Source organism: Panthera uncia (genome assembly GCF_023721935.1).
Source record: "Panthera uncia isolate 11264 chromosome C1 unlocalized genomic scaffold, Puncia_PCG_1.0 HiC_scaffold_3, whole genome shotgun sequence".
NCBI lineage: Eukaryota > Metazoa > Chordata > Mammalia > Carnivora > Felidae > Panthera > Panthera uncia.
In genome coordinates, this window is record NW_026057584.1 from 9,432,332 (window position 1) to 9,456,272 (window position 23,941).

The 23,941-nt window shown below is 44.8% G+C and overlaps 1 protein-coding gene across 1 annotated transcript in view; it reads right to left on the reverse strand.

Moving 5' to 3' along the window:
• Positions 1-14,662: 14,662 nt before the first annotated feature.
• The window catches only part of FBXO36 (F-box protein 36), an 87,138-nt gene continuing 77,859 nt past the window's right edge, over positions 14,663-23,941 (reverse strand). The window contains exon 4 of the mRNA XM_049614768.1: positions 14,663-15,200. Coding sequence (XP_049470725.1) covers positions 15,012-15,200 — 189 coding nt within the window. The 3' untranslated portion in view covers positions 14,663-15,011. The remainder of the gene's footprint in view (positions 15,201-23,941) is intronic.

The following is a 23,941-nucleotide window of genomic DNA, read 5'->3' on the forward strand; positions in this document are numbered from 1 at the left end:
TATATGTATATATAGAACATTTCTGGAAGGAAATGTAAGAAAACACCAACAGAGGTCAGCTCTGGGGAGGGAGGTTTGGGAACCGGTATGGGTATGACTTTGTTCCTCATCCACATAATGCTGTCTCAATTTAAAACTTGTATCCAAAATTATTTTTATTTATTTTATTTTAGAGAGCAAGCAAGAGAGAGAGAGAGAGAGAGAGTGGGGAGATGTGCAGAGGGTGAGAGAGAGAGAATCTTAAATAAGCTTCACACTCAGTCCCATGAATCTGGGATCATGACCTGAGCCCAAATAAAGAGTTGGATGCTTAATTGACTGAGCACGGAGGGGGGGGGGTGGGGGGGCTCAAAATTATTTCAAATGCAGATTCCTGGATTTTCTTTGAATCTAATGAATTAGAATCTTGTGGGATGAGGCCAATAAACCTACCTTTTATTTATTTTTTATAATGTATTTATTTATTTTCATGTTTATTTCTTTTGAGAGAGAAAGAGAGCAGCAGCAGAGGGGCAAAGAGAAAGAGAGAAAAAGAATCCCAAGTAGGGCTCCATGCTGTCAGCGAAGAGCCCGATGTGGGACTCAAACTCTCCAATCATGGGATCATGACCTGAGCCGAAGTCGGACAGTTAACCGACAGCCACACAAGCCCCCCGAAACCTGCCTTTTAGATAAGCTTACCAACTGATTATTATGCACGCTGAAATTGGAGACCCACTCTCACAGTATTTAAGATCAAAACCTTCTAGGGGCGCCTGGGTGGCTCAGTCGGTTAAGCATCCGACTTCGGCTCAGGTCATGATCTCACAGTCCGTGAGTTCAAGCCCTGCATCGGGCTCTGTGCTGACCACTCAGAGCCTGGAGCCTGTTTCAGATTCTGTGACTCCCTCTCTCTCTGCCCCTCCTCCTGTTCATGCTCTGTCTCTCTCTGTCTCAAAAATAAATAAACGTTAAAAAAAATTTTTTTTTTAATTAAAAAAAAGATCAAAACCTTCTAATCAATTTCATACACTTGTCCTGACTCTCGCATTATTTCCTTTTATACAACATTCTGGTCAATCACTATCTTTGGAGCACTCATACTGTGTAATATTTTAATTCTACTAAGTCTTTCTGTTTCCATGGTTCTCTTCCAATCAAGAAATGTAAACTAGGCTTTTATAAGAACAAGACAGGCGGATGTAAACCTCCTGCCCTTGAGTGGCCTGTGTGTAGAAAGAAGTTGCTGTTGCAAAGCACTGAATGTCCCAGTGTTATCACAAAGCTGGGGGAAATTGGATTCATGACCTGTTTAAATGAAACTGTAACTGAAAATAAAGATACAGAGGTTCAGTAAAGCTAAGTGTATCTACTTGGTCAAGTGAAAGATACAGACTACAAGTGTGGGGCTTAATCCTCAAACTCTTGGGTCTCAGGGCCCCCTGGCACTCCTAAAAACAAATCAACACCCAAAGATCCTTTGGGGGGGTTGGTATGTCTTACTGATATTTACCATGTTAGAAATGAAAAGTGAAACATTTTTGAGATATATTACTATATTACTTCATTTTGGAATAACAATAAGAAGCCTACTACGTTAATGTAAATAACACATTTTTATGGAAAGTGACCATATTTTCCCCTCTAAATTTTTTTTAGTAGGAATAGTGGCATTGTAATGGCGTCTGGGTGGCTTGGTTGAGCATCTGACTTCAGCTCAAGTCGTGATCTCACAGTTCGTGGGTTGGAGCCCTGCATCAGGCTTGCTGATGTCAGTGTGGAGCCCGCTTCGGATTCTCTGTCCCCCTCTCTCCCTGTCCCTCCCCCACTCACACTCTCTCTAAAAATAAAAAAGAATAGTGGCATTCTTTTACATTTTTGTGAATCTCTTTAATAGCTGGCTTCATAGAAGACAGCTGGATTCTCATATTTGCTTCTGCATTTGATCTGTCATGATATGTGGTTTTCATTGACATACATACATGAGGAAAGTTCAGCCTTCTACCAATATGTGGTTGGGAAGGGGAGGAGTATTTAATAGTCTCTTCAGATAATTGTAGGTTCTTTTTGAATACCATGCCAAAACTCAACAAGTGGTATTTTTTTTTTTAACGTTTATTTATTTTTTGAGACAGAGAGAGACAGAGCATGAACGGGGGAGGGTCAGAGAGAGGGAGACACAGAATCTGAAACAGGCTCCAGGCTCTGAGCTGTCAGCACAGAGCCCGACGCGGGGCTCGAACTCACGGACCGCGAGATCGTGACCTGAGCCGAAGTCGGCCGCTTAACCGACTGAGCCACCCAGACGCCCCAACAAGTGGTATTTCTTAAAGGTTAGTTGCAACGTGGAATCTGACATGGTGTCACGAACTTTTTGTGCCATGTTTACATTAGAAGCCGTTGACCTGCCTTGCATTTTGGATGGATCTTTTGCCCAGTTACAATTTTGTAACATAATGCTTTCGTCATTCGGAAAATATTGGTCCACTGGAGAGTTATGGATCTCCCAAATGTTTTTATATCTCATACAATATCTTTAAAACTCACGTGATCATTGTGTAATCCCATTTATATGAAATATCCAGAATAGGCAAAAATCTATAAAGACAGAAAGCATATTAACGGCTGCCTGAGGCTGGAAGGAAAGGGGTGTGTGGAGGGAGTGCCAGCGGGCACGGCTAATAGGGTATCTTTTTGGTGTGATGAAAATGTTCTGGAATTAGCTAATTGTTGCATAAGTTTGCAAATGTATAAAAACCACTGAATTATACACTTTAAAAGGGTAAGTTTTATGGTAGGTAAATTCTATCTCAATTGGCAAGTGGACAAGCTCATGGAGGTTGATATAAATTATCCGAAATTCTAATTTCCTTTCAAAAGCTTAAATATTATCATTGGCAACAAATACTGCACTTATTTTCCTTGAAGGGACAGCCTCACTTTTCAATAATGTGTCTGCCAAGTGTAAACACTGTATTTCATGGAAAAGGCAGTAAGTTCAGCTTGCAGCTTAGGTACAGACGTGCTTTTCCCCAAGACAACCACTGGACTTTGATTTCCAGCAGCTGTTCTTTGTGTAAACCGTCCCATTTTGTCACACAGGATATTAAAAAGATGTGGACTCAGGGTAAGGACTTCATAAATAACAGATAATAATTTTTACTGCTTCATCAAAGATATCCTTAAGTGAATCTGCCCATTATTCGACTGCAAGCACCTGGCAGTGGGAAATACAGTGGCTTCCAGCACATTCTGTTGTCACTCCTTTGACTTGTGCTAAGGCACTGGCCGCTGACCCACCATCGCTTTTGCACAGTCAGTGCAAGCATCAACACACTCGCTCCGGGATCAGCCATGAGAGTGAATAAAGCTGTTCAATATTTTGAATGTTGTAGCGCCATCTGAGTTTGTTTACAAGAATTCACATCAAAGAACATCTTGGGGGCCCCTGGGGGGCTCAGTTGGTTGAATGTCCGATTCTTGATTTTGGGCTCAGGTCGTGGTCCCAGGGTCATGGGATCGAGCCCTGTGTCGGGTTCCATGCTGAGTGTGGAGCCTGCTTGGGATTCTTTCTATATACCTCTGCCCCTCTCCCTTGCTTTCAGGCTCTCTCTTAAATAAAATTAAATTAAAATAAAATAAAATAAAGGAAAATAAAGGAAAAGAAGAGAAAAGAAAATAGTTGGTGTTGATACTGGATGAATACAAGCAAAATGGTGAGTCCGGCCACTTCTATTCATTTGTCCACGTGTAAGACAAAAGTCCAATTCTGCAGAGAAGATACTAACTCAGCCTTCATGTGTGCAGCTAAATCTCTAATTTGACAAGCTACCGTATCATTAGAAAGTGGCATTGCTGTGATTCCTTTTGCTGACTCTCCATCCAGAAGGCATCCAGCAGCGTCAGCTGCATGGGGCGTCTGTGCTGTCTCCAGACGGCTCAGCACAGTCACTTCCCCGCGCGCGGGGCTTCAATGGCTTTTGCATTTCGCGTCTGAAAGGCTGTAATGATCAATTTTTGGCTTTTAATGAACTCATCACATCTACATTTAAAATATTCAGTTCGCTTTTCTTTAAACTCTACGTTATTATTCTCAAAATGGTGCTGCAACTTTAAGAGGCCCCGAAAAGGTAAAATTTTAACATCATAAAGCCAAGGAAAAAGATAAATCTTGAGAAATATTTTGTTTCGTTTTTACACTCTTTTTAAGCAGATTTCAGTATTTCATCTTTTTCAGCATCTTTAGGTTTGGATGGTGCAGCTGTGGGCTAAGAAAGCAAGCTTTCTAATCTCCCTTTTTTAAAGCTAATGATCCAGCCTTGAATATAATAAAAGTATAAGTAAATTTAAAAATCTTAGAATAAAATGCTATTAAATTCTAAAATCATGAGTTTTACAAAAGTTTAAAACTTATAAACCATTTGGAAGGATATTTTTAAATTACACTGTAAGATAAGACAACAAAGCATACCTACCTCTTGCTGTGTTTCCACGTACAAGAACTTCAGGATATCAAAATGATTTATTCGATAATAATGAGATTACCTAAATTACAAGAGGTACCACAAAATTTGCTAGCAAGAGCACAGAAGTCCTGAGAACAAACTGAGGCAGCCTCTGACAACTGAACCTATTTATATCCTAAATCTACTGCCTAAGAAGATTCTAGAAAACACAAAAATCTACATGCATACATTCCACTAGCCCTCAGAGCGCTAACATCATGACAGGTTAAGTAGCCTCTGAAAAATTCCACTGTTCACTTGTGAAAGAATGAGTGGAAAAGTCAAATCATGTCTTAAGGTCATGAAAATATATCTGATCTCACAGACTGCCAAAAGGGTAGGAGGGACCCCCCTGAGGGTCCCAGCACTGCACTTTGAGAACTGCGCTGTTAGAGGAATCTGAAGGACAGGGTCACTGGAAGTTGAAGTGGCCTCGGAGGCCAGGTATGATTAAGTTAGGGGCTGGCAGTGTGACAGGGGCAAGGAGAGACCCAAGTGAGCAAAACCACAGACTCGGGAAAGCCCAGGAGAAGTTCAGGTTCAACAGGCACCTGAAGTAATCAGGATTAGGGCTGTGACCAGGCTGAGAAAGTAGGCGAGCATTGTACAAGACCTTGACAGACACGCTAAGAAAAGAAGCTGTCAAGTTCACACTGCTAAGCCCAACCTCTGCAAAGTGGGAGACAAGGTTGACTGTCAGACAGTGCGTCTCAAGTGTCCTCATGGAAGCACGTGTCCAGTAAGGACAGGATGGAGCAGAGAATACCGCCCCGTCCCCCCAGCACACACACACCCAGGGGTGCCTATCAGAATCTCCGAGGAAAGGGTTTCAAACTATTACCCTCCGACCCTCTGTACCCGCCTCCGCTGCCATCACCGAGCAAGCACCATGAGGACAGGGGCCCTGGTTTGTCTTCTTCAAGCCGTTCCCAAGCCCTTGGCACAGTGTCTCCAACTGGGCACAAAGCAGAAGTCTGCGAAGCACCTGGTGAAAGCCCTCTTGATGAGCTGGGTTTGGTGTTGGTGAGCTGGAGCACCAGCAGGCTCTCTCTCGTGCAGCATCACACCACACAGGCTTGGAACAGCCTGGAGAAGTAACCTGGAGGTAAGTAGAGGCACGTGTGCAGGACAATGAGGGGCGGGAATAGAAGAATCCTTCCAAGGTGGAAGGAAAGGAGCAGTGGGTTAGGAAGTGAAGCTGGCTAGTGAAGAACCTTGGATGTTAAAGGAGAAAAAAGCCGAGTGTTTACTGACCGTGAACTTGCTGGTGGGTAGGGCTGTGTTCTATTTAGACGAGCGTCCCCGGGGGCTGAGTCCAGTGCCTGGTGCAGAGTAACTAACAAATAGTGTTTGGAAATGAATTAAGGAGAGTCAGGGCAGCAGCTAAGGGGGTGGCTTCCAAAGGCTGCCGAGGGACGGCAAGGCCAATGCAGGAAGAGCAGAGGACAGAGTGGGAGCAGGTGGAGGGGGGGCGCCTGGTAAACGAACAGTGGAAGAAGTTTGGTGGCCGCCGAGGAGAGAAACAGGATGGCGCGAAGAAGGACAGTAGGGTGAAGTGAAGCTTCTTTCAAGGAACGATGGGTACATGTAAGGGAAGGAAAGAGACGGGAATCTGTGAAGAGGACAGCCTGAAGGCACAGGAGAACACGGAGGGGGAAGGACCGGGGTCCCTGCCAACAGGAAGGGGTGAGCACTGGAAATAAGGTGACGCCTGCCTCTGAAGGTGGGAAGAAGAAAAGGCGGGACCAAGGACGGGGAGATTTAAGGCAGGAGAGAAAAGAAGCTGTGCGGTTCACACTGGTAACTTCATTGCTGCCAAGTGGGAGGCACGGCTTGAGGACCCACCGGGAGGAGTCCAGGAAGTAGATGAGACAGTAAGCGGGCTGTGACAGCAATGGCGGGAGGCCAGATGAGCCGGGTCGGTCTCTGTAGTGCGCCAAAGAGGCACATCTTAGGATGCTCTCCGGCAATGCTCTGCAGTCTGCCGCAGGGAAGAGGAAGTAGTCTGCCAGCCCAGGGTGAAAGGGGAAGAGCGGTCAGGTGTCACTGAGGGTGTCACTGATCACAGAGTCCAGAGAGGGGGCAGGCAGCCAAGTACAGCCAGTGAGGGGCTACTAGATGAACAGGAAGAGATGGGTCTGAGGAGGCCCAGCTTAGAGCAGAGCAAAGAGTCACAAGTGCCTGGAACAAGTGGAGGAAAGGAGACTTCCCTCAAAGGGGAGGTGGCCTCACCCCAGAAAGCTCAGATGTGAATGTTTCAGAATAACCGGCCATGTTGGCCGTGTTGGAGTGTGGCTTCTGTGGACCCGAGGCCTCCAAAGTCAAAATGTCCACAAGCAGCGAGGGGTGAGAATGCTGGTGTCGAATGACAAAGGCTGAGAAGCAGCTGCGTTTGTCACCTAGGAAAGGAGAACTGGGTCACACGGAGGGCAGACATCACTGGAAAAGCATTCAAGGTGCCACAGATGAACGGTATTGACTTCCAATAATGACAAGCAGGGAGGGTTGGGTTGAGGGTCTCAAACTGGCCCTGGGGAGCCCCTCCTGTTGTCAGGTGAAGTTGAAAAATATAAGAGTCCTTGGGACGGACTGGTTCCCAACTGCAGGGAGTGGCAGGAAGAGGAGGAGACTGAGCCTGGAAGGTCCTAGTGAGCCATATTGAACACTCCACTCAATCCCTTAATTTTCCTGGAGATCGTGTGAGGATTTTATTTGTGTGTCCTTATTATTAAATGAACTTAAGATACTTATTTATAGAAAAAATGGGCAATAATTTAATTCACCAAGAAAATAGATGGAGGGGCATTTGGGTGGCTCAGTCAGTTAAGCGTCGGCTCTTGATTTTGGCTCAGATCATAATCTCATGGTTCGTGGGATTGAGCCCCACATCAGGCTCTTCATGGAGACTGCTTGGGATTCTCTCTCTCCCTCTCTCTCTCTCTCCCCGCCCCCTGCTCTCTCTTGCTCTCAAAAACAAATAAATAAAACTTAAAAACAAAAAAAGAACATAGATGGAAAAATCTTCAACAAAATATTGGCAAACCAAACCCAACAATATGTTTTAAAAAATCATTCACCACAATCAGGTGGGATTTATTCCCAGGATGCAGGAGTGGTTTGCCATTCACAGATCAATCAATGTGATACATCACATCAACAAGGATAAACCATATGATCATTTCAATAGATGCAGAAAAAGCATTTAACAAACTACAACAGCAATTCATGATAAAAACCCTCAACATGGGAATGCAAGCTGGTGCAGCCACTCTGGAATATGGAGTTTCCTCAAAAAACTAAAAATAGAACTACACTACGACCCAGCAATTGCACTACTAGGCACTTATCCAAGGGATACAGGTGTGCTGTTTCGAAGGGACACATGCACCCCCATGTTTATAGCAGAACTATCAACAATAGCCAAAGTATGGAAAGAGCCCAAATGTCCATCAGTGGATGAATGGATAAAGAAGATGTGGTATACAATGGAGTATTACTCGGCGATCAAAAAGAATGAAATCTTGCCATTTGCAACTACGTGGATGGAACTGGAGGGTATTATGCCATGTGAAATTAGTCAGAGAAAGACAAAAATCATATGACTTCGCTCCTATGAGGACTTTAAGAGACAAAACAGATGAATATAAGGAAAGGGAAACAAAAATAATATATAAACAGGGAGGGGGACTAAACAGAAGAGACTCATAAATATGGAGAACAAACTGAGGGTTACTGGAGGGGTTGTGGGAGGAAGGATGGGCTAAATGGGGGAGGGGCACTAAGGAATCTACTCCCGAAGTCATTGTTGCACTATATGCTAACTAATTTGGATGTAAATGTAAAAAAAATTTTTTTTAATTAACAAAAAAACCTTCAACAAAGTGTGTTTAAAGGGAACACACCTCAACACAATAAAGACCTTACAGAAAAAAACCACAGCTAACATCACATTCAATGGGGGAAAACTAAGAGCTTTTCCCCTAAAGTCAGCAATAAGATACATATGCCCACTCTCACCACTTTTATTCAGCACAGTACTGGAAGCCCTAGCCACAGCAATCAGACAACAAAAAGAAATAAAACGCATCCCAATCGGTGAGGAAGAAGTAAAACTTTCATTGTTTGCAAATGACATGATACTATAGATAGAAAACCCTCAAGGCTCCACCAAAAAAACTACTAGAACTAATAAATGAATTCAATAAAGTTGCAGGATACAAATCAATGTACAGAAATCCACTGCATTTCTATACACTAATAATGATGCCACAGAAAGAGAAATTAAGAAAACAATCCTATTTACAATTGCACTAAAAATAATAAAATACCTAGGAAAAACTTAACCGAAGTGGTGAGAGATCTGTACTCTGAAAACTATAAATCACTGATGAAATTGAAGACAACACAAACAAATGGAAAGATATTCCATGCTCATGGATTGGAAGGAAGAACAAATATTGTTAAAATGTCTTTACTACCCAAAGCAATCTTACAGATTTGGTGCAATCCCTATCAAATACCAACAGCATTTTTCACAGAACGAGAACAAATAATCCCTAAAATTTGTATAGAGCCACAGAAGACCCCAAATAGCCAAAGTAATCTTGACAAAGGAAAAAACAAAACTGGAGATATCACAATTCCAGGCTTCAAGTTATATTACAAAGCAGTAGTAATCAAAGCAGTATGGTACTGGCACAAAAATAGACACATAGATCAATAGAACAGAGTAGAGAGCTCAGAAATAAACCCACAATTATATGGTCAATTAATCTTTGATGAAGGAGGCAAGAACATGCAGTGGGAAAAAGGCAGTCCCTTCTACAAACGGTGTTGGGAAAACTGGACAGCTACATGTACAACAATGAAACTGGACCCCTTACTTACATCACACACAACTATAAACTCAAAATGGATTCAAGACCTAAATGTGAAACATGAAGCCATAAAAATCCTAGAAGAGAGCACAGGCAGAAATTTCTCTGACGTCAGATGTAGCAACATTTTTCTAAATATATTCTCTGAGGCAAGGGAAATAGAAGCGAGAATAAATTATTGGGACTGCATTAAAGTAAAAAGCTCCTGCACAGCAAAGGAAACAACCAACAAAACTAAACAACAACCTACTGAGTGCGAGAAGATATTTACCAATGACATATCCAATAAAGGGTTACTATTCAAAATATATAAAGAACTTTTACAACTCAACACCAAAACCCCCCAAATAATCCAATGGGAAAATGGGCAGAATACATGAACAGATATTTCTCCAAAGAAAAAAATACAGATGGCCAACAGACACATGAAAAGATGCTCAACACCACTCATCACCAAGGAAATGCAAATCAAGACCACAATGAGAGATCACCTGACACCCGTCAGAATGGGTAAAATCAAACACACAAGAAACAACAAGGGTTGGCAGAGATGTGGAGAAAAAGAACGCTCATGTGCTGTTGGTGGGAACGCACACTGGTGCAGCCCCTGTGGAAAACAGTATGGAGGTTCCTCAAAAAGTTAAAAATAGAACTACCCTATGATCCAGTAATTTCACTGAGTATCCAAAGAATACAAAAACACTACTTTGAAGGGATACGTGCACCCCATGGCTATTGCAGCATTACTTAAAATAGCCAGATTACAGGGGTGCCTGGGTGGCTCAGTCTGTCGAGCATCCGACTTCAGCTCAGATCATGAGCTTGCGGTCTGTGAGTTCGAGCCCCGCATGGGGCTCTGTGCTGACAGCTCAGAGCCTGGAGCCTGCTTCGGATTCTGTGTCTCCCTCTCTCTCTGCCTCTCCCTGGCTCATGCTCTGTCTCTCTCTCTGTCAAAAATAAATAAACATTTTCTAAAAAAATAAATAAATAAATAATAAATAAAATAGCCAAATTATGAAAGCAGCCCAAGTGTCCATTGATAGATAAGTGGATAAAGAATATGTAGTGTGTGTGTGTGTGTGTATATATATACATACACACACACACACACACACACACACACACACACAATGGAATATTATTCAGCTATAAAAAAGAATGAAACCTTGCCATTTGTAACAACATGGATTGATCTAGAGAGTATTATGCTAAGTGAAATAAACCAGTTGGACAAAGACAAACACCATATGATTTCACTTGTATGTGGAATTTAAGAAAAAACAAAGGAGAAGAGAGACAAACCAAAAACAGAGTCTTTTTTTTTTTTAAGTTTATTTATTTATTTTGAGAGAAAGAGAAAGAGCGTGAGCGGGAAAGGGGCAGAGAGAAGAGGGAGGGACAGGATCCCAAGCAGGCTCCATTTGGCCAGTGCAGAGCCCGATGCGGGGCTCAATCCCATTGGCTGTGAGATCATGACCTATGCCAAAATCAAGAGTCAGACGTTCAACTGACTGAGCCACCCGGGCACCCCCAGACTCTCAACTATATAGAGACCAATCAGATGGTTAACAGAGTGGAGGTGGGTGGGGAGGACAGGTGTACTGGGTGAACGGGATTCAGAGTACACTTATCTTGACAATAATATGTGGAATTGTTGAATCACTATATTGTCCACCTGAAACGAATATAACACTCTTAACTACACTGGAATTAAAATCAAAATAAAAAAAAATAACTTAGTCTATCAAAAGCTTGGAATATTCCCTGGACAACTAAATTAGAATGGTCTCTTATATTATGCTCAAGGCCCTCTAATTATTTCAAATGACCTTGGGCAAATCCTATCACCTTTTCAAATTCCATTGGTCAAATGAGGTGTTGGCTCCGCAAAGAGAAGTGGTATGTGGTTTTTGTGGTTAAGCACACAGACTTGAAGTACAGATTTAAATATCAGCTTTACCACTTATTAGTTACGACACCTTGGGAACATTAATTTGTCCTCTTTGAGAATAATTTCAGCCTTGCAGGCCATACAGTCTGTATTGTGACCCCCAATTACTGCCACCGTAATGTGAAAGTGGCCATAGATGATGCTTAAACTATGTCCCAATAAAACTTTATGCTACAGAAAGAGACGCTAATCAAATTAGGCCTACACCATAGTTGGTAGATCTCTGATCTCTAAGACAGAAATAATAATCACTTACCTTCAAGGGTTGCTGCAAGAATTAAGTTGGTTACTACCTGTTTCTTGGCACACGGTAGGCATTCAACGAATGAAAGCTGCCACTACCATTACCATTACTATTTCTAAGCTTATTCTAACTCATTCTGTGACCATTCATGTATCCATTCATGGATCTATGGCTATGAGACTTCCTGGATGGGTGGAACAAACTTCACAACTGCAAATTACTTTTCTGAATGGAGACCTATGTGGAAGGAACACGGATCTGGAAACAGGATAAGCAGGGAACACAGAGTCTTTGGTAGCTCCCGGCCCTGAGGGTTCCATGTTGCAAGGAAGGGCAAATGACTGCTATCCCGCGGTATGGATGATCTCGTTTCAAAACAATAAATACGTAAAGCTAAGATATCAGTTTTACTTTCTAAGATGACCTCATGCATAATGTTATGTTTTAACTGCAGGGGCATGTTTTCTCGTTCACGTGGTGGTAGCCTGTCTACGTACCGTTTTTAATATCAAAGACATTCATTCTTATTTCACCAACGGTTCCGAGCTGAAAAGCTTGGACGTTCTCCCACAGTATATTATCTTAACACAAACTGTGGATAAATGGCATCATCTTAGAGCTCAGAGCAAAAACTGTCGCACAAAAGTTTTCTGTTTTTAGTTAAGGTCATTCTATGTTAGTCTTGGGCATCGTGGGAGTCAGTTTGGGGTAATTAATGAGGGCTGGTGACCATCTTGGACAGAAGCAGCTGGGAAAACAATGATGAGTGGTGACTGGTTAAGTTGTCCCACCCCTGCTTCCCACCCTTCTCTCAATTCATAATCTCTGTCTACATCTTGAGCCTACTCAGAATCACTATTTTGATCAATAATCCAAAATTGATCATTTGGATTCCACATAAGTGAGGTTGAATGCAAGTACCAAGCTAACTCGTTCAGGAAAAAAGCAGTAAGAGAATCTGTCATTAAGTAAAATATATTTTTTGTTGTTTATAAGTTTTCACATTTGCTGTTGTTAAGTGGTCATTCGTTTTTTTTTTTTTTAATGTTTATTTATTTTTGATAGAGATGGAGCATGAGCAGGGGAGGGTCAGAGAGAGAGAGGGAGACACAGAATCTGAAACAGGCCCCAGGCTCTGAGCTATCAGCACAGAGCCCGATGCCGGGCTCGAACTCACAAACTGTGAGATCATGACCTGAGCCGAAGTTGGATGCTTAACTGACTGAGCCTCCCAGGCACCCCAAGTAGTCGTTCTTATAACATGAAACATATAAATCATCCAGAAAATATCAGCATTTTGCTTTTACTGTGACAACGGTAAATGATAACAGAGTAGGAACACTTTTGACTGAAAATATGAGAAAGGGAAAGATTATACGATGCTGCAGCATTTCACTGTGAGATTGTGTGTCATAAGCAAAGCAGATTAATTTGTCTATGTGAAAGCTGTCGAGTGAGGCAGAGATCAACACCAGACCTGCCTGTTCCCATCCAGTGGGATCGTCACATGGGATCAAACATGGAGAATGAGGCTGGCGAAGAGGGGCAAAATGTGTCAACTGGTCCCCTGCAGGATAGTAGGTTGGTGATACTGTCTATAGGTTGACAAAAAAAAAAAAAAAAATTATAATCAGGTAATAAGGCACCCAAATCATTAGGGCAAATAATCCCCAGAATAATCTAGTAACCTATGTTATTTAAAGTCCTATCTAACAACAGTCAACGTATGAATAACTCCCTTTTCATTGCTATTTACTTTCAGCGCCCATTTTTACATTATATTTTACGTAGGTAATAAGAGTTTTCAAATGGCCACATTTGTGTTCTTCCAAACACAAATTCATATTGAATCTAGAATGTTGTGCCCGCCCATAAGCTTTCAGGGTCTGTCAGTTGATTAAACACTAGATATGCAATGCTTAAGCTATTGACATATTTGCATCGGCGACGAATGAGTTGTAATTTTATATTTATGTAGGTATGTTGCATACCAAATTGTGCACACGCACAGTCGTTGCGCACACGTGGTATTAATCTATGTTCTGGCACTAAACAGCTGGCCCTGAGCGACCTCAGGGACCTCGGGGAGAAACAAGGCTGCAGGGGCCGTGACGAAGTGTGTGCCCTCCGCCTGCCGGCCAGTCACCTGCGTCACCCTGACAGATCTCTCCCGGGTGGGAAATGAGGCCTGGGTCTCTCACCCATTAAATCTTTGCTCTTTGCCTGGACTCAATCCAGGCACAACTTTGACAGGAAGCAGACTGCGCTTGATCTCACAGACGTTGCTGGAAAATCTCTGAGTTTCATGGGTGTGAGTTTTAAGGGATGGGAGTTAAAATCTGGTTTGATATTAGCACAGGTTTTGGTAAAAAAAAAAAAAAAAGAGAGAGAGAGAGAAAGAAGGTGTCACCAAGCCACAGCCATGAGCCGTTCGGAAGGACGCAGGCGTGGAGAACAGCCCGTGTGGGAGGTCTCGGGGCATCACAGGAAATTCCCCTGCACGGGGAACAGGTGCAGCATAGATGATCTCTTCAAGGCACTAGGGTGGAGGTCGTAGGGAAGAAGAAATGGTAACGGTGAAGAAGGTGATGGGAGGTTGACAGCTACTTTTTTCTGTCACCTAAAAGGAGTCATTAGATTACTTGCGCTAAGAGTGTCATTATCTGGGGGTACTTCATCCTCGGGACAGCTCAGGGGGCTGTAAATTACCCATCACATTCCTTTGGGGAAACAGCATCCCTCTGAGAAAAGCTGGTAGCTCTATTTGACCACGTGAAGTCCTGGGAAGGTGGGCTCTGGAGAGGGGTCCGCAGGCAGAATGCTGGGCTCGCCGCAGGGCCAGATCTGGGGTTGTCCCCATGCAGGGATGGAGCCTGGCATCCCGGGGCCCACAGGATGGGGCCCTGAATTCAAATGTAGGGGAAGAGAGCTGGGAAGGCAGCTACGCTCACCAGACTGCCAACTGCCTCCCGTGGCCCCTGCCGCTCCCCGTTCCCTGGGGGAGGAGGGGGGCGGGGGGGGGGGGAGGACACAAAGCCACCTCCATTGGGGAAAAATGCAAAAGCTCGGGACGCCTTTCAAATGCCAGAAAAAAGCTACAGATATGTAGTAGAAAAAAAAAAACCTGCTAATAATCATTTATTGTTTGTTTCCTGTATAGCAGAAGCCTCTTTTCTTATGGGTATCAAGGGCTTCCTGTCATGCAGCCCTTTGCAGGGGCCACGGACTTGACCCTCACTGCAGGAGACTGCGGTTTAGGTAAGGCACTGCCGAGTCGGGTTTTGGTGCACCCGTGGGCCAACACCGGCTGGGTATGCTTCTCGGGTGGGTCCTTGAACCAGCCAGTTCAAATCGAAGGAAATCTTAGTGCTCAGTCGAAGGAAACAGAAGAGATTGGGACGCAGGAGAAAAAGACAGCCGTCTCTCGGCCCTCCTGCAGGTGGGAAGATATGTCCCTAAAGGTGACTGGTTCTATGGCTCCCTTGTTTCTGTTTCCTCTTGCGGATCTGCCGCTGGAGCTGCAGCTTGTTGGTGAAGAACATCTGCCTCCAGCCCATATCCTTGGCCAGGGCCCTCATGTCAGGTGTGATGGTGTCACAGCAAGAGTGAACTATCTTCTCCCACAGCTCGTCCGACATGCACAGCTGTAGGTGGAAAAAGGCAGAGGTGGGTTACGTCGGTCACCGGGTAGGGAAAAGTCATTCCCTCACAAAATCACTACCCGATTCTCGCTGCCAGTGAAGACACTGCAGGAAACATTACCTGAGCACGAAGACGTACCAAACACAGTTCTTGCCTCCTTTCTTTCCTCTTGGAGGAAAGGCAAGTGCCCAAATGCTTAAAAGGACAAGGCGGCGTTTGATTCGGGGAGCAAACCAAGCCCTGCTCTCATTTAGGACGAAACATACACGACAGCGGGAAATAGTGCATACACCACGTTATATAGTTAATTTATAAACACCACGTTATAGTGTCAGTTTCCAATTAACCATGCAATACAGGCTGATAATGGTATGGCCCACCAACCTTCCACCAAGCGCTACAGCAGCTTCGAGAGTGGGAGCGTTGCTAACTCCTGCTAAGCTTGCCTCCATTTAAAAAATGTTTTTTAGTGTTTATTTATTTTTTTTAGAGAGAGAGAGAGAGAGAGAGAGAGCATGAGCAGGGGAGAGGCAGAGAGAGAGGGAGACACAGAATCGGAAGCAGACTCCAGGCTCTAGGCTGTCAGCACAGAATGCGGGGCTGAAACTCAGGAGCCGTGAGATGGTGACCTGAGCTGAAGTCGGACGCTTAACTGACTGCGCCACCCAGCGCCCCAACTTGCCTCCATCTTAAACCCTCACTTAAGCCATCTCTTCACTGGGCTCCTACAGCTGACGGCTTAGTTTACTGCAGGCTGCTTGGTAACAGATGGCCTCATAATGAACAAGCAGCCCTCAGACAGCCAACCTGCCCCCAGTCCTGATGCCAGGGTCCCATCCACAAGTTTTTCTCTGAGTCCTTTGCACACTGTGACATCACACCGTGTACCAGAATCACACAATTCTGTGTACTCACTGGGCCCATCCAGCACATGGCAAAGTGAGCCATTCTCTGGGGAGAAACTTCTCTGAGATGTTCCTCTGCAGCCTGGGGCTTTAACTGGAAGCCATGAGGCTAAAGGACAGATAAGACCCCTCTGGCCCAAGATCTGCATGAGGCCATTTTGTCCTCCCTCCAAGTTCAGTGCAGCCACAATTCAGCTTCCATTTAGCCAGGACTTTCTAGTATGACTTTTTTTTTTTTTTAATTTTCTTAACGTTTATTTATTTTTGAGAGACAGAGAGAGACAGAGGGAAAATGGGGGAGGGGCAGAGAGAAAGAGAGAGAGAGAGAGAGAGAGAGAGAGAGAGAGACAGAATTACAAACAGGCTCCAGGCTCTGCGCTGTGAGCACAGAGCCCTACAAGGGGCTCGAACCCACAAACCTGAGCTGAAGTCTGACGCTCAACCGACTGAGCCACCCGGGCACCCCGAGTAGTCGTTCTTATAACATGAAACATATAAATCATCCAGAAAATATCAGCATTTTGCTTTTACTGTGACAAAGGTAAATGATGACATTTACCTAGTGTGACATTTTCGGTTGGCACCATTATTTATGGCACTTTTACCCTCAACAGTGTCCTCCTACTAAACACTGTTAACATGCAGATATCCTGACCCCTTCCATAACATGCCCCAAATCCTTCCCGAAGGTAAAGCTTCTATTATATTTATTTAGTATCACCCACCTTGGCATTCGCCATGGCTTTTTGGTCTACACGATAGGAACATTTAAAGGTGCTTGGATATCTGGTGTTACACAGTAGGCACTCTGGCTGTACAAATCGTGCCCTAAGAGGGGTTCCACGTGGGCCTCGGTGACAGACACTCCCTGACTCCATCCTTCCTGTGCCGGTTCTGTGCTCCGGGAAGCTAACCGGCAACCCGATTTCCCTTTTCACCAGTTCCATTCAGTGGTCGTCATCTGTGAAAATCCGGAAGTGGAAAGGGCTAGGCGTGGTGGACAGTCAGTAAGGTGCCTGGAGTTCCTTTAAGCCAGTGGTGCCAGGGCACGCTGGCCTGGGCTCCTGTTTCCTGCTCAAGACCCTCTCAGACGTACCCCATCTGTAGGCACACCCACAAAGACTCCTCCCCGAAGGAGACAGAAAGGCGAGAAGCCTGTGGACCCCTGAAGGATCTATCGTTGACGGAGCATATGCCAAGAGCAAGGAACTTTGTGTTCATTGCCTTACTTATATATGTATTTATGTCGATTTCTTTAATAAGTTATTTAGTAGAGCAAAATAGTCTGAAGCAATCTCGTGAGGGATACGACGATGGTAAGCAAGGCATTCAGTCAGTTTACGCACGATGCTGCTGAAGAACCACAGCACGCAAGGAAAGCAGATCCCTATCTAGAATAGGACCAGGATCCAGGGAGGATAAATGGCTGCCTCCTCCATGATGAAGAATCCGGTGTTACTCACCCGCCATTGAGTTCCCGGCTGGACGCCCTAGAGTGCAGCACTGTTGAGGGCTCAGTGTCAGTCTCTCCTGTGACAGTAGCCAGATTCCTCTTGATAAGAGGAGGCTCCTTCTGAGTCCACACACAGGCCCCATCCTTGCCACTGGGCATTTTGGTTACGAACCCAGCAAACATTAGGGTGGCCAGGGAAACAAGCTGACACAGGACAGGCACAGGGCAGAGCATCTTCCCCATCTAATAACTGAAAACTTCCTCTGCATCAAGTGCCTTTTGATGAGAAGTCACATGGGACACAAATATCTGTATCTTTTGGCTGATTCTGAGAAATCCGTCCAAATACCTCTTCCCTAGGAATCATCACAAATCTCCAAATCTTGTTCAAGACTTTGACCATCTAGCCAAAACAGTAGCCTCAACCCCATAGGAACCCAAGAGCTGTTTTTCTAAAGCAGAACAGTTTTCTCCAAACGAATGCTTGTCTGTACTCTAAAACCCTGGGATATAAGCTATAATTTTCCTATGGAGGCACAACACAGGTCTCAGCAAGGATCTGGACCGGCCACCGCCAGGTAGGCGGAAGACCCTCTGAGCATCACTGAATCTTCTGGACCATGAGAAGCCAGAAGCACTGCTGCTTACACCACAGTCAGGACCACGAGCTGGGCTCCCCTCGCCGCTGGCAGCTTTCGGTCTTCACGGAGAAGCAAACTCAAATTGCGCATGTACCTTGAAACCGAAAAACGATCCACAAAGAGCTGTGGTAGAGCTTATGGTCCACAAAGAGCTTATAGCAGGAAGTAGATCCAAGGCACGGGATCTCAGGTCATGTCTAGAGATGGCAGGCCCCTCAGTTTTTGCACTGTTCATTTCCAAGTCCTTGACGGACACGCACCTTACGAAGGCATCTGAGGTATCTGCTGCTCCCTGCTCATCAGCACGATGTCAATAATGTTGACCAGCACATAGGAAAGTGATACGATCAACAGCTCTGTGATGGGGGCGCCCGGGTGGCTCAGCCAGTTGAGCGTCCAACTTCGGCTCAGCTCATGATCTCACGGTTCGTGGGTTCAGGCCCCTCGTCGGGCTCTGTGTGGACAGCCCAGAGCCTGGAGCCTGCTTCGGATCCTGTGTCTCCCTCTCTCTCTCTCTCTCTCTCTGCCCCTCTCCCGCTAATAGTCTGTCTCTCGTTCTCTCAAAAATTAAATAAATAAATACATAAATACTATTAAATATTTTTAAAAAATAGCTCTGTGATATAAGTAAATTCCACGGCTGGAGAACTAACGTAATCCTGATACAAAATGAAGAAGGTATCCTGTCCTCCCCACCAGGGGAACACAAATAAATCTATTGTGTTCTTATTGGAAAATCTAGAAAGACATGACGATGGCATGTAATGGGGTGGTGACAAAGGAGGAGGTGAGAAATGGCCCGATTGTAGGTACATTTTGAAGGTAGAGCTCGTGAGACTTGCAAACGAATTCAATGAGTAGAGGAAAGAGAAGAACTAATGATGAGCTCTTTGGCTTAAGCAGCTGGGTGAATGGTGTTGCCAATGACCAAGAAAATAACACTGTGGGAGAGGCAGAATTGGTAAACAGGTGTGTGTGGAGGGACATCAAGAAGTCTGGTTTTGACGTGTCAGATCTGAGATGTCTATACTACATCTAGGTGTAAGTGTGGAGCATGCAATTAGACATAAAAGTAAGGAGTTCAAGGGGGCAACCTGGACTGGAAACATATATTTGAAAATTATCAATATGTAGGGGCGCCTGGGTGGCTCCGTTGGTTAAGCATCTCGTTCTTATTTCAGCTCAGGTCATGATCTCAGGGTTTGTGGGTTCAAGCCCTGTGATGGGCTCTGCACTCAGAGCACAGAGCCTGCGTGGGATTCTCTCTCTCCCTCTCTCTCTGCCCCTCTCCTGCCCATGCTTGTGTGCATGTTCTCTCTCTCTCTCTCTCTCTGTCTCCCTCAAAATAAATAAAAACATTTAAAAATAAAGAAAATTATCAATAGGTAAATACTATTTAAAGCCCTGGGATCAGACGCTATCATGTAGGTGTGACCATAGATAGAGAAAATGCCCAATGTCTAGGACATTCCAACATTAAGCAGTCAAAAAATAGAAAATTTTTCAGCAAGGGAGACTGAGAATAAGCAAGAAAACCCGGATAGCAATCCAGGGGGTCAGATGCTGTTGAAAAGGTCGGAACTTGAGACTGGCTGGTGTTTTTGCAAGATCAGGGACAACGGCAACCTCGACACGAGCCGTTTCAATGGCACAGTGGGGATGAACGCCTGGCTAGCGAGTTCAAGAAAGGAGAGGAGAGGAAGCGGCTATACCAAGTACAGACACTCTTTTGAGGGATTTTGCTTGGACGGCAGAACAGGGAATCAGGTCAAGGCATTTTCTCTTTCTAATTTCTGTGCTGATGGGAATGATACAGTAGAGAGGATAAGACTAGCGACAGAGGATAAAAAAGGACAGCCGCGCGAGCAAAGTAGTTGAACAGAGGAGTTGAGATGCACAAGTGGAAGTGTGAGTGTAGGTAATAAGAGGGAGAACTTCTCACCTGTAACAGGAAGCTCACGGAGCAGAGGGTAGAGCTGGGGAGGGAACAACGGATCCCTGGTGACGGCTTCTAACTTCTCCGTGAAATAAGAAGCCACAAAATCAGCCAAGAGCGAGGATGAAGGAGACTTGGGGAGAGAGAAGAGGCTGTGAAATAGACATCTTGGAGGGTAAAAGAGACTAAGACACTCAGTTTCTTAGACAAAGGGTATTTTATATATCTTATGAGTAGAATGTAGTCTTTGGTTCTGAGTCGGTTCTTGATGCCAGACCCATGCTCACGGAATAGGGTCCCGAGAAACACAGAAAAGATAATAAGCGAAAGTTGGAAGGCCTCTTGCGTCTCGTATTGACGACATTAAAGCAGGGAACTGTGTTCAAGACACCACACTCTCACGATCCTGCCTTGGGATAGACGAATCTGGAGGTGCGCCCTCGTCTACCCTGGATAGCTGGTTCGCCGCACAGCTAGGGGGGCTATGCGAGTATTGCACCTGTTCTCCCACACTTCCCTGTTCCTGGCAGTCAGGGGGCTGCAAAATTTCAGAACGTAGCACGTGAGGGGCGCCTGCCTGGCTCAGTCGGTGGAGCGTGCAACTCTTGATCTCAGGATTGTGAGTTTGAGCCCCGGGTGGGGTGTAGAGATTACTTAGAAATAAAATCTTTTCAAAAAAGCGTTAACAACATAGTGCACGAACCTCTTCTCTTCCATATTGTCTGAGGAGACCTCGCATTTCAGATGGCGCAGTAGGAGATGGTCAGGTTCTCTCTAAGCCTGAGTGCCTGAGGGACTTTGTGCAGAGCATAAAGACCATAGACCCACAGTGGGTAAGAATTGTGGATGAAAAAAAAAAAAAAACCAGCTGTTATTGTGCTAAGCCACTGGGGTTTGGGGGTTGTGTGTTATCCCAAGTCACAATCTAGAACTTAGTCTTATGCTAACATCACTATTGCACAAAGCTCTTGAGATTTTTAGTATATTTGGCCTATGCTATCTAATTGGAGTTTAAGGATGGCTATGAGCTTTGAGTCCTTCACAAGATAATGATGGGTCCCTTCTCACAGAGAAACTCACCCAAAACAGAATCACTTCACATAATCCCATCAGTTAAATAATAAACTGGTACGGGGCTCAAGCTACCTTCTGACATCTTCCCTTCCATTAGTTTAAATTCCGTGATGGTGAACGTGGTCATTGGGAATGACTCATAGACAAATATATAAAGCTACATGGAAAAGAAAACCAAGTGTTCACAGTCATATAGGTAACACGGCAGAAAGGATAACGAAGACTTTGAAATAGACCGGACCAAAAACTCGGACATGTATCTTAAGATGGGGAGGAACCCCATTTACACGTTGCTGCCAATGGATGCTTCCATGTGGCCGGAGGAAGAAAACTCTTTCAAAACGATGGTCTGTCATTGTTGTACCTACCCGCTGTAGTTCCTATCTACGGAGGGAAGAAACACATTCCCATACTTATCTCCAATTTTATAAAAGGCAGACTCTTTTTCTTTTTCTTTATGCTTTTCAGGTACTGAAGCGGACGACTAGTGAACGTAGTTGATTTGAATTCTGGCCCTGCCACTTAATAATTAACCAAACCTGGACGTAATACTTAATTGCTCTGAGCCTGTCTCCACATCCAGCCTTGTGCTTGGTCATCTAAGAAGCAGAATGAAGTGATTTTAGCACAACAGCTTTGGGGTAAGATTTCCCAGGTACAGTACCTGGCTCCACTGCTCCCCAGCTGTGGACTTTATCTGAACCTCTGTTTCCTTCTCTATAAAGTCAGGACGAGATAGTCTCTGCCATCCACCTCACAGGGCTGCTTAAGGATTACATCGAATTACGTATTCGGTGCTTAGCACATAGCAGGCACTCAGTAAATGACAGTTATGATTCTATGGAAATGATACTAAACTTTTAGTGCAGATTAGGACTAACATTTGTGGGGTGCCTGGGTGGCTCAGTCAGTTAAGAGTCTGACTTCGGCTCAGGTCATGATCTCATAGCTCATGAGTTCGAGCCTCTCATCGGTCTCTGTGCTGACAGCTCAGAGCCTGGAACCTGCTTCAGATTCTGTGTCTCCCTCTCTCTTTGTCTGTCCCCTACTCTCACTCTGTCTCTCTCTCTCTCTCAAAAATAAATAAACATTAAAAAAATGTTTTTTTTTTTAAAAAGGAATAACATATGTAAAGCACATGAGATATATATAATTAACGAGCAGGAAAGGGAGACAGAACGGCCTGCTACCTCACCCATTTCTCAGAAGACACTAAGAGGGATGTCTGGGTGGCTTGGTTGGTTAAGCATCTGACTCTTGGTTTTGGCTCAGGCCATGATCTCACAGTTCATGAGTTAGAGCCCTGCATTGGGCTCTGCACTCACGTTGCAGAGACTGCTTGGGATTCTCTCCCTCTCTCTCTCTCCCCCTCCCCCACTGGAGCTTACTCTCTCTCTCTCAAAAAATAAATAAACATTAAAAATTAAAAAAAAAAAAAGACACTAGAAAGAGGCCCCGTAAGCATTTAGCTACCACTGGGTAGACAGTTCAGCTGCCATGGTTGGGAGTCTGGGGAAAACCAAGAAAGACCATCAGTTCACAGAATGGAAGAATGAGAAGTCAAATACGAATCCAGAGACATCAAGGAACCACCTATTTATGGACAATGAATAATGTGATTAATTAATTCCTGTTCATAGAAATTAAGACCAGAGAAGGAACTACCTATTTATGGACAATGAATAATATGATTAATTAATTCCTGTTCACAGAAATTAAGGCCAGAGAAAAATGTTCTTTTTCTTCCAATTAGTCACTTAGATAAACTTAAGGATCTGAAGAACCAAAGCATCTATCTATCCTCTCTCCGTCTATGCAGACGTTTCTTCAGAACCTCTATTTGCCAGGCATGAGGAATACTAAGAGAATACTACAGAAGACAGATTCACAATTAAGTCCTTACAATATCCTCTGTGCTAATGCTGGAATGAAACTAACAAGGCCAAACTGACCATCCTTTCGGAACAAGTTCTAGAATGTTCTCTCCCTCCAGATCATTGAAACCAAACTGAAGAGAACTGGACCCACCCATTCTTTCATTGGGCACAGTGCTGTCATCCCAGATGGTCCCGTGAGCAGCCGGCTCTGGCTAGCAGGAGGTCAGGAGAGCAATAGCCTTCACCCCCTAACTCGTGGGCTTAGACACGGTGTGAGTAGCACGACATCGAAGGGCTGAAGCCCCAAACCTTGTGGAGAACATGGTGGGTGGGAAAGCCCAGCTGCCTCCCTTGTCTCTGGGAGGAAGGCCTGAGCGATTGCCAGGCATCCCCAGACACAACGTATGTTCTGTGTCTGCCCCTGCCCTGGACACACTCCTGCTCTGCCTGTCGCCACCACCATCTCTACCTGCCCCTCACAAGTCACAACCCACGCTGAGCACCCTGGGACCCACCCCAGCAGCATTCCACAGCCACCCAGAGGGAAACTATGAGTGCCCCTGATTTGTCTGCCTACCGGCGGCCACCATTTCAGTCCACCTGGTGCATACCCAGCCACGTACTGCCCACTCTGCCTCCAGCCCCAGGCAGCCAAGCATCCCACTGGCACCACTCCGGGCCTGGCCTTGGCTCTGTCCTGTTTGCGTTCGTGCGTCCTAACTTCCTTCTGGGAAGTGGGAAACAGGTCAGCATTACCTCTACGTCAGGACACCATCACACTTGGTTATGAGCAGAAAGCAGCCGGGATTTTTTACTTTTATACTTCCCTATACTCTCATCCTACTCTAAAAGTACTC